The sequence below is a fragment of the Lipotes vexillifer genome, unplaced genomic scaffold, assembly GCF_000442215.2.
Source record: "Lipotes vexillifer unplaced genomic scaffold, Lipotes_vexillifer_v1.1 scaffold776, whole genome shotgun sequence".
Taxonomy (NCBI): Eukaryota; Metazoa; Chordata; class Mammalia; order Artiodactyla; family Lipotidae; genus Lipotes; species Lipotes vexillifer.
In genome coordinates, this window is record NW_006777292.1 from 2,190,216 (window position 1) to 2,201,875 (window position 11,660).

Here is an 11,660-nt window from a genome sequence, read left to right on the forward strand (position 1 = left end):
AGGGAAACATAGGTTCAATCCCTGGTTGGGGAACTGAGATCCCACATGCCACGGGGCAACTAAGCCCGCATGCCGCAACTATTGAACCCACGCACTCTAGAGCCAGCATGCGACAACTAGAGAGCCCACGTGCCACAACTACTGAGCGCATGCACTCTGGAGCCCGTGTACCACAGCTAGAGAGAAGCCCGCGTACCACAACAAAAGATCCTGCGTGCCACAATGAAGATACCACGTGCTGCAACTAAGACACCCAACACAACCAAAATATAAATTAATTAAAAAAAAACAAAAAACAAAACTGTCTTTTCTCTTTTTTAAGCTACAAACTCGTGGTGGTGAAGCACAGGATGACTACCAGCATAGTACAGTGTCCTGACCTTGACTCCGGTTAAGGGGCCAACAGTTTGACCCTCCCATTGCTTCTGCTGATTCAGTATCAACACAGTGACAAGATAAATAGTATCTTAATATTGTTGTGAAGACAGTTTGTGACCTTGGACACTCTGAAAGGGCTGAGGAGCCTCGGGGCTCCACAATCACCCCCTGAGAACTGCTGCCTGAGAACTGGGAGATGCACAATCTCTCGTGCCTTCCCCAGACGCCGCCCACCTCCAACCTTCTCCCACAACTTCTCCAGGGGACCCTGTTTAGTATTTAAGGCAATACTTAGAAGTTCTCCTTTATTATCTTGTCTTAAAAGATTAGGAAATGAGAAAAGTCAGTCTGTTTACAGTCTGCAAGTATTATAAGAGTGCAAAGAATATTTATTAAAACTTAAATGAATGCTTTAAATTCCCAGTATTATCCTTTCTAAAAAAGTTAAAGTAGTTAAGTCTAATAATAATTACACCTACTTCCCTGAGCACTCTCAGTCAGATGCAAAGCATCTGTTCCTCAGCAAGCTCAATTCCACCTGGCCCTCGTCTGCAGCCCTCAGTAACACTCACCTCTAAAGTTCCTTCTGGCACCCAGTCCCCTGTTAAATCACAACGCTGGCCTCCAGGCCTTGGTAAATGCCCTTTTAGTCTCTGTTCTGTTTGTACTTGGATGTAACACAGGAAAATATCTGGAGCTACAAAAGATTAGCAACCTGCCTCTGTCAGGGGCAGTCTCTTCCAAACGCACCCATAATCACCACCCTCACCAGACCCTGAATTTCTGCAGGCTGGGCTGAAGGGCTATATATATATATTTTTTTAATTTATTTATTTTATTTATTTTACTTTTGTCTGCGTTGGGTCATTGTTGCTGCGTGCGGGCTTCCTCTAGTTGCAGCAAGCAGGCGCTACTCTTGGTTGCAGTGCGCGGGCTTCTCATTGTGGTGGTTTCTCTTGTTGTGGAGCGTGGGCTCTAAGCGTGCAGGCTTCAGTAGTTGTGGCTCGTGGGCTCTAGAGCGCAGGTTCAGTAGTTGTGGTGCACGGGCTTACTTGCTCCACGGCATGTGGGATCTTCCCGGACCAGGGCTCGAACCCGTGTCCCCTGCATTGGCAGGTGGATTCTTAACCACTGGGCCACCAGGGAAGTCCCATGAAGAGCTATATTTTAACAAGCACATTGGAAGTGGTTCATATGTTCAGGCAAGTTTGAGAAACGTTGTATAAGGCTCTTAAGATGTACACAGGGTGCTGTCCCAGGAAAAACCAATGTGTCAGTTCAATCAACACAATCTGACTCTGTCAAAGACCTTCAGTGTGCCCTGACTGGAATCTGACTGAAGTTAGCATTTAGTGCCTTTAGAAGTGTGCTTTAAGTGGGTGTACTTTATTCCATTCCACTAGTAAGTTTCTCTGCTGTTACTGAGTTTTCACTGTTCTGTAACTTTCTAGATTTTAAAAATATTTTTTTAACTATTAACAATATTTTATGTTGTTTATTGCTTCTCCCTTCTTTTATCTCACTTATTTATGAACTAACTGTTGCCTATATTTTTACTAATCTATTATCATGAAACTCACATCCTGGTTCAGCCCATCAGCCTCTGTCCAGGCATCCCCCTTTCTTGGCCTTAGCAGAAGCCAGTTTCACTCACCCAGGTGCACGTTCTTTTCCCACACGGGACTGCATCCTGATATTGTGTACAATCCATTTCCTCCTCCTTTCACCTAAATTGTAGGCTTTCATATGCTGAGTTCTGCAACCAAACCTTCCTCACAAAAGCCTCTATTCACTTCTTCCTGCCTATGCTGGTTCAACCCCTTTCCCCCAGATGATGCCAAGTCTTCCACTTATATCTTCTTTCTCAGAGCTTCCTGAGAAGAATACAGCATGGTGAATCAAAGCATGGACTTCGGGGTCCTCCCTGGTGGTTCAGTGGTTAAGAATCTGCCTGCCAGTGCAGGGGACACGGGTTCAAACTCTGATCCAGGAAGATTCCACGTGCTGTGGAACAACTAAGCCCGTGCACCACAACTACTAAGCCTGCGCTCTAGAGCCCACGAGCCACAACTACTGAGCCCAGGCACCACAACTACTGAAGCCCACGTGCCTAGAACCCGTGCACTGCAACAAGAGAAGCCACCACAATGAGAAGCCCGTGCACCGCAACGAAAAGTAGCCCCCGCTCGCCACAACTAGAGAAAGCCCGCGCACAGCAACAAAGACCCATTCAGTCAAAAATAAACAAAATAAATAAATTTAAAAAAAAAAAAAAAAGCATGGACTTCAAAATGCAAGACAGACCTGGTGTGAATTCAATTAGACCTTGGGTAAGTCACATATTTTCTGTGCTTCAGTTTCTTCATCAGTAAAAATATAAATAGTGCCTACTTCCTAGGATTATTTAGAACCTGGCACATGAGTATCCAGTAAACGGTAGTAACTGTACACAGTTCTGAATAAATGGTATTAACTATAATGACTCCAAAAAAAAAAGCAGAGCTACAGTCACAGGAGCAAGTTCTAGTATACTTTTCAATAACTTTCAAGCACTACATGTGGTTATTAACGCAGGTGAAGTACAGAGTCAGAACAGAAGACATGATTTCATATTTCAGATATTTGAAAAACTCAATGGTGGGACTCAGCACACTAAACGTGAAGCATTGTAATTATCCCAATGTTTTTAGATTTTCTAAATCTAAAGCATTCTATTCTAGGTAGTAATGATTGCTTTTAGTGAGTTATGAAGGATTGGGCAGTTTTCTTTTCCTGTACGTCCTTTAAAGTCAGGATAATAGAAACAGTCAACATTTACTGAGGGTTTACTATGTGCCAGGTGCTATTTGAAGTGTTTCACAAATATTAAGTCATTTAACCCCTCAGTATCTGAATGAGGTGGGCACTACTGCTCTCTCCATTCTCCAGATAAGGGAAGTGAAGCATAAGAGGTTAGGGCGCTTAGCCTTGGCCACAGTGCATGACATCTCTTCCTCTTGGATTGTGAGGTCTATGGACAATAAAATCTGGTGCTTTTCTGACAACAGACATTCTGACACTGAAGCAGGCAGAGAAAAGCAGAGATGAGAAAAGAGAGAAAGACCTGATGATCTCTTCGAGCCCTGAATCCAGCTAAATATGGGATCGGAATACCCCTAAACTTCCCAGTTTTTATAACAGTCAACCAATTTCCTTTTTTACAGACAGTTTGAATTGGGTTTCTGTCCCTTACAACTAAAAGTTTCCTACTGAGACCTGTCCTTGAATTGTACTGAAGTAGAAGTATAAAAAGTCTCAAAAAGCTCTAAACTTCAATCTGTCCATTACAAGCATCTTATATTTAGAAAAGGATATTTAAAGTATAAAAATCAAATGCAACATCTCAAATTTTGAAGCCATACCCCCTCGTGGGGTAAGCCAAATACGGCCAAGGTCAGCTTGAATTACTACATCACGTGCTCCCCTCCACCTCCTGTAATCCATAATGACAGCCGTATATTCCACTCACGCAAATAGCCGCACATCAAGGTCAATGCCAAGCCTGCCAAATATAATTCATGTGGACGTACTTTCATGAAGAAGATATGTGAAAATGTAATAGAGCAGGTGCATATTCTAAGACACCAAAACTTCAGAGAGCAGTCTGCAATGCAGAACAAATGACCAGCTTGTAATATAGAGGAAACGCTTTGTTTTATGGTACGTTGAAAAATACAGTGAACATATTTTGAGATAGTTAAGTAGCTAATTCATGAACTCCAGTCTCTTATCATTTCTTTTTTTTTAAATATCTCTTTTTTTTCTTTTTTTTTTGCGGTACGCGGGCCTCTCACTGTTGTGGTCTCTCCCGTTGCAGAGCACAGGCTCCGGACGTGCAGCCTCAACGGCCATGGCTCACAGGCCTAGCCGCTCTGTGGCACATGGGATCTTCCTGGACCGGGGCACGAACCCGTGTCTCCTGCATCGGCAGGCGGACTGTCAACCACTGCGCCACCAGGGAAGCCCCAGGTCTTGCTTTTGTATCCAATCAGCCAGTCTATGTTTTTTGGTTGGAGCATTTAATCCATTTACATTTAAGGTAATTATCAATATGTATGTTCCTATTAACCATTTTCTTAATTGTTTTGGGTTTGTTATTGTAGGTCTTTTCCTTCTCTTGTGATTCCTGCCTAGAGAAGTTCCTTTAGCATTTGCTGTAAAGCTGGTTTGGTGGTGCTGAATTCTCTTAGCTTTTGCTTGTCTGAAAAGGTTTTAATTTCTCTGTCGAATCTCAATGAGATCCTTGCTGAGTAGACTAATCTTGGTTGTAGGTTTTTCCCTCTCTTCACTTTAAATATGTCCTGCCACAGCCTTCTGGCTTGCAGAGTTTCTGCTGAAAGATCAGCTGTTAACCTTATGGGGATTCCCTTGTATGTTATTTGTTGGTTTTCCCTTGCTGCTTTTAATATTTTTTGTTTGTATTTAATTTTTGATAGTTTGATTAGTATGTGTCTTGGCGTGTTTCTCCTTGGATTTATCCTGTTTGGGACTCTGCGCTTCCTGGACTTGATCAACTATTTCCTTTCCCATATTAGGGAAGTTTTCAACTATGATCTCTTCAAATATTTTCTCAGTCCCTTTCTTTTTCTCTTCTTCTTCTGGAACCCCGATAATTTGAATGTTGGTATGTTTAATGTTGTCCCAGAGGTCTCTGAGACCGCCCTCAATTCTTTTCATTCCTTTTTCTTTATTCTGCTCTGTGGTAGTTATTTCCACTATTATCTTCCAGGTCACTTATCCATTCTTCTGCCTCTGTCATTCTGCTATTGATTCCTTCTAGAGAATTTTTAATTTCATTTATTGTGTTGTTCATCATTGTTTGTTTGCGCTTTAGTTCTTCTTGTTCCTTGTTAAATGTTTCTTGTATTTTCTTCATTCTATTTCCAAGATTTTGAATCATCTTTACTATCACTGTTCTGAATTCTCTATCAGGTAGACTATCTATTTCCTCTTCATTTGTTTGGTCTGGTGGGTTTTTAACTTGCTCCTTCATCTGCTGTGTGTTTCTCTGTCTTTTCATTTTGCTTAACTTACTGTGTTTAGGGTCTCCTTTTCACAGGTTGCAGGTTCGTAGTTCCCATTGTTTTTGGTGTCTGCCCTCAGTGGCTAAGGTTGGTTCAGTGGGTTGTGTAGGCTTCCTGGTGGAGGGGACTTGTGCCTGTGTTGTGGAGGATGAGGCTGGATCTTGTCTTTCTGGTGGGCAGGACTGTGTCAGGTGGTTTGTTTTGGGGTGTCTGTGACTTTATTATGATTTTAGGCAGCCTCTCTGCTAATGGGTGGGGCTGTGTTCCTGTCTTGCTAGTTGTTTGGCATAGGGTGTCCAGCACTCTAGGTTGCTGGTTGTTGAGTTGAGTTGGGTCTTAGCGTTGAGATGGAGATATCTGGGAGAGCTTTCCCCATTTGATATTACGTGGAGCTGGGAGATCTCTGGTGGACCAATGTTCTGAACTTGGCTCTCCTACCTCAGAGGCACAGGCCTGACACTCGGCTGGAGCACCATGACCCTGTCAGCCACATGGCTGCTAGTGTTGAAGGGTCTCCTACAGAGGTGGTGGGTGGCTGTGGTTTACTTGTGGGGACAAGGACACTGACAGCAGAAGTACTGGGAAGTACTCCTTGGAGTGAGCCCTCCCGGAGTCCGCCATTAGCCCCACCAAAAAGCCGGTCTGCATTCTTCAATGTAACTGCCTGCTACTGTGTAAGTTAAAGTCCAGACTCTGTCATTAACTCTCCAGGCAAACTGGGGCAAGTCACCTGACCTCATCATACCTGCATTTCTTCAACTTATCATGTGACAAGATTAAGCTTTTCCCTGAGAGTTCCTTCTAGCTTATTTTTCTTTCTGCTTTAACACTTTGTCATTTTACCACTTTGTACAGCTGAGCAAGGGAACAGATTTCCACAGAAACTAAAAGAGAATTTTTTTAAAACATTGTTTTATGTATACATGTATTTTTAAAATCATTTTTGTCTTATTCTTCAGGGATGCAATAACTTCAACAATTAGTAATATCAAACTCTGAATCAGAGGAATTGGCAAAAGTTCAGATCATGAAGTAAATGGCTCAACAAGTGACAGAAAATTAGACAAATTTTGTCTAATTCATCTTGCTCCATGATCTGACTAATTTCCAAATTTTCTGGGTTGGGGAGTGAAAAGATTTTCTCTGATTTCTCCCACAGAGGCAGGAATAACAACTCCCTCATTCTGTTGTATAGGTAGAAAGGTATACCACTCTCTTCATCACATAGCATTTGCATGGCAAGATAAAGAGACCCCAGATACAGTAAGGCCAAGACAGGGGCAAAGGGCCAAAGCATGGTGATTTGGCTTTCTTCAAATCCATTTTCCCCAAGCAAAGCACATCCTGTTTATTTGATATCTAAAAGCATCATCTGCACAATTCAGAGAATCATGCAGATTTCAAATTGGAAAGCTAGGAAAGATACAGAACCTAAGGAATAACTTTGTACTATGTTTCCAGCAGCATCAATAGAGTGCTCTAAGCTTAGTGAGGTGTCTATCAGAAATATTTTTAAACACAGAAATTAATAAAATTTTCTTCAGTAGTTTAAAAAAAAAATCACTTTGGAATAGAGACTATTCATTCCAGTTCATCAGTGAATATTTTTGCATTAGGATGAATTTGGTTTCCTCATACAATCTATGTCTGTGAAACTGCATACCTTTTTCACTAACTCTTGTATTATCTCTTTACCACTCACCACAAACCTATGCTATAAGTACAATTATTACTACCCTCTTATATAGATAATGAAACTTAGGGATGTGATGCTGTGATATAATCAGAAATATATAAGCTCTGGTTCCCAGCACAGAGCTTCTAAAACTCTTGTAACTTCCTGAGTTGTAGGGTTAGAAGAGTGTCTTTTGTTATCCATAGTAAGTCCCTTTCACCACACCTTAGCTTATGGCAATGAGGTGACTGTGGGAGGAAGGGGGCAGGTTGTCAGAGGAACCAACCATGTGACTAGGGGGTTGAAACTTGCAGCCCCACCCCAAGGTCCGGGGAGGGAAAAAGGATTGGGGATTGAGGTAATCACCAATGGCCACTGATTTAATCAATCATGCCCACATAATAGATACTCCATAAAACCCCCCAAAACAAACGGGTTCAGAGAGCACCCACGCTGGAAAATGCACCAACATTCTGGGAGGGGGAGTGCACCCCAAACTCCACAAAGACAGAGAAGCTCCTTTGCTCAGGATCCTTGCCCTATATACCTCTTCATCTGGCCGTTCACTTGAATCCTTTATAACATCCTTTACAATAAACCAGTAATCGTAATTAAGTGTTTCCCCAAGTTCTGTGAGCCAGTTCTAGCAAATTATCAAACCTGAGGTGAGGAGGAGGTCGTGAGCACCCCTGATTTATAGCCAGTCAGTCAGAAGTAGAAGACTTGAGATTGGAATCTGAAGTGGGAGGCAGTCTTTTGGAACTTAGCCCTTAACATATGGGGTCTGCACTAATTCCAGGGAGGGTCAGAATTGAATTTAATTGTAGGACACCCAGTTGATGTCCACAGGGAAATGATGAAATGCTTGGTGTGAAAGACCCACACACTTGGCGTCGGAAATGTTGAATAGCGGAACAGCTTTCCTTTAGAAAGGTTAAATACTACGGTCACAGAGCTAAGTGACAGAGTTGGGCTTTGGAGCCAAGCAAACTCTAAAACAACACTCTTCAATAATAAAATGTGTTAGAGGAAAATGATTTTATACTCATAACAAACATGTACGGTTATTGATAATAATAAAGAGCTGGAAGAATAACAAAAATTGCCACATTAATTCTTACCTGTGTCTGCCTCATTGCCCGTTCCACTCGGCGTGTGTTTCCTCTCTCAAGTTTTGTCCGGAGGATTAAAGCTGATGTCTGAATGGCCCAGAACTTGGGTTGTGAAAGCAAACACTGAGGGGAAGAAAGAAAGAAAGAAAGAAAGAAAAAAAAAAAAAAACAAAAAAAAACCACAGAAGTAATGGATAAGCTGGATAATTCCACTCTGAATATAACAAAATGAATATATCAGGTACTGCTGAGTGCAGATTTGAAAATCACCTCAGTGAAAAATAATAAAAGACAACACGTGCTTTATATTTTTTATGAAGAATATTTTTTATGAGGAATGTGTTCATCTGAGCAGAGTCATTAATTAACCTAGCTGACCTGTTCTACTGAATAAATTCCTTAAGGAATGAATCAGAATATTTCCATATAATCAAAAAGGTAAGCAGAATGTATCATACCATAAATTAATAAATCTTTTTATCTCAGGAGTTATTAAAAAATATGTGAAAATAAACTACATAAAATAAATGCCATCTTTCTCAAATTTGAAATAAATTTTAAAAAATCATCCAAACTCACAAACAAAAACAAATAATTAGAAATCTGGTACCTTTCACTTAAATATCCTAATCTACTGATGCAAATGCAAATCAAACTTTAAGAAAACCACTCTAAAATTTTTGAGAATGCTTTCCAGGCTTGGTTAGGGTAGGGAGTCTTTAATTTTAGTTAAAATGCTATCCTAGGGAGGGCATCTTAAGAAAGACTGGCTCATAAGAAAACTCTGAATATGCACATACTGAATCCTAGCCCCAGAGAAAGCTGTGACCAACCATCAGTTCACAGAGTGCAGCAGAAACCACTGAATATGACCACAGATGTAGTGGGGAAAAAGTGAAAGTTTGGGGTGCGTGAAAACAGGGGCAAAATGTATTATGAGACAATAGGGACTGATTGGTATAATGAACACAACTTAAGCTCTTTGCTGATGACACGGAAACCAATGCTGTCCCTGAGTGATCATTCACAACAATAACTTTCAGTGAAGACTGCTTCGAAGAAAGACAAAAGGTTTATTCGTCTGAAAGCTGACTACATCCTTGATTATCTGCTTATTTCTAAAAGTCAGGTATAAAAAGCATCCCAGTTAATTAGCGTCCAATTAATCATTCAAAACCTACCTGCGCACTAGCAGGAGAAGCTTTTGGTATTTTAAAAGTAAATCAGATCTCTGAGAGCAGGATCTGGGCATCAGTGTTTTTTAAAACACTCCCCAGGTAATTCTAAGGCACAGCCAAATTTAAGAACTAGTAGGCTAAGCTAATACAAGTATTTGTTTTTGATCAAATTCCCTTGTAACTCCAAATTCTCATTAAAAGTTAGCAAGAAGTTCTTCAATGGAGTATACATAAACTATATCACCGTCCCTGCAATGCCTTACTGTACCATGCCCAGCTCACTTCCATCATTTCTATTACCTGCCTGGCCCCTATAGGTATGTGAATTTTCAACTCCAAATCTTTGCCAACTTTCTTACAATAAAAAGGAGACTGAAGCACCAACAGGTTAGATCACTTGCTCAATGTCACACCTTCATTAGGAGCGAAAGCTGATTCTAATGCTTGGTCTCGATCCCCAAAACAACATCTTTTTTTTTTGGAAATTGCACTGGGATGCATGAGCTTCAAGCATTTTCATTTTGTAACTGAAATATAGTTGACATACAATATTATATCAGTTTCAAGAGTACTACAGGGCTTCCCTGGTGGCACAGTGGTTAAGAATCTGCCTGCCAATGCAGGGGACACGGGTTCGAGTCCTGGTCTGGGAAGATCCCACATGCCGTGGAGCAACTAAGCCCGTGTGCCACAACTACTGATCCTGTGCTCTAGAGCCCATGTGCCACAACTACTGAGCCTGCGCTCTAGAGCCCGCAAGCCACAACTACTGAGCCTGCGCTCTAGAGCCCGCAAGCCACAACTACTGAGCCCACGCGCCTAGAGCCTGTGCTCCACAACAAGAGAAGCCACTGCAATGAGAAGCTCAAGCACTGCAAGGAAGAGTAGCCCCTGCTCCCCGCATCTAGAGAAAGCCCATGCACAGCAGTGAAGACCCAACGCAGCCAAAATTAAAAATGTTATTAAAAAAAGAGTACCACATAATGATTTGATATTTGCATACATTATAAAGCGATGACCACAATAAGTCCAGTAACCATCTTTTCCCATACAAAGTTATTACAATATTATTGACCATATTCCTCATGTTGTATATTATCACTATATCCCCATGACTTATTTTATTCTGTAACTGGACATTTGTAACTCTTAATCCCCTTTACCTATTTCACCCACCCCACCTCACTTTCTGGCAACCACCTGTTTCTTCTCTGAATCTGTGAGTCTGTTTTCATCTTGTTTTGTTTATTTGTTTGTTTTGTTTATTAGATTCACCATATAAGTAAGATCATGCAATCTTTCTCTGTCTGACTTATTTCACTTAGCATAATACCCTCTAGATCCATCCATGTTGCCGCAAATGGCAAGATTTCACTTTTTCACAGCCACAGAACACATTTACATTGTTTTCTTAACACCTTCTCCAAGGAAGTGGATGACAGTACCCAGGAAACACTGGTAGAGTAATGTAAGAAGAGGACTCAGTAAAGAACTTTAGGAAACTGCTCTATTAAAGGGAAGTGGAAGAAGAGGAATAAACAAAGAATATGCAAATAAGGGAGAAGGAGAATCAGAAGAATAAATTCTTACTGAAATGTGTTCATTCATTAATTCACTTGAGCGCCTACTCTGTACAAGGCAGTGTGCATAAGGCCCCAGAGACAAAGTAGCGAGCAAGACAGACAAGGTCCCTGCCCTCAGAGAACTTACATTCTAATGCAATGACTATTAAGTAACCTAATTCTTCTATAACTAAGTTTGCAAATTAAAGTATTTTTATCTCCTTGGAATACAGTTATGTGGCACTATAAATATATACATGATGAAACAGAAGACATGAAATAAGCAAATCTGCACACTGATTCTACTACCTACAGTGGGTCTCCTGTTTTCTCTTCATTTTATTAAAGGGACTGTCTCAGTAACCTCATGACAGGATGGAAGAGCACTGAGGAAATGGCTCTGTAGAACAGTGGGGATAATCTCCAAGTCAGCCAGAGCTTGATCAGAATCCCAGCTCCACCAAGTCAGGTGATTAGCTGGGGGACCTGGGGAAGCCACCTGACCTCTTAGGATCTCATTTTCCTCCTCTCTAAAATAGGAGTAGTAACTCCCATCTCTCACAAACTTGTGAGGATTAAATAAGCATGAATAGGTTAACACTTAGCAAGCCTCTGAGAGTACCTGCTAAAAAGCACATGTGGTCCCCTCCAGGATTTCTCCTCCTGTAACGCTTTCTCTCACCCACAGCAGG

General features: G+C 41.3%; 1 protein-coding gene across 1 annotated transcript in view; it reads right to left on the reverse strand.

The window, feature by feature from the left end:
* TTC27 (tetratricopeptide repeat domain 27) overlaps positions 1–11,660 on the reverse strand; it is a 175,054-nt gene that overhangs the window by 86,255 nt on the left and 77,139 nt on the right. The window contains exon 10 of the mRNA XM_007450951.1: positions 8,238–8,351. Within this exon, the coding sequence (XP_007451013.1) occupies positions 8,238–8,351 (114 nt within the window). The remainder of the gene's footprint in view (positions 1–8,237; positions 8,352–11,660) is intronic.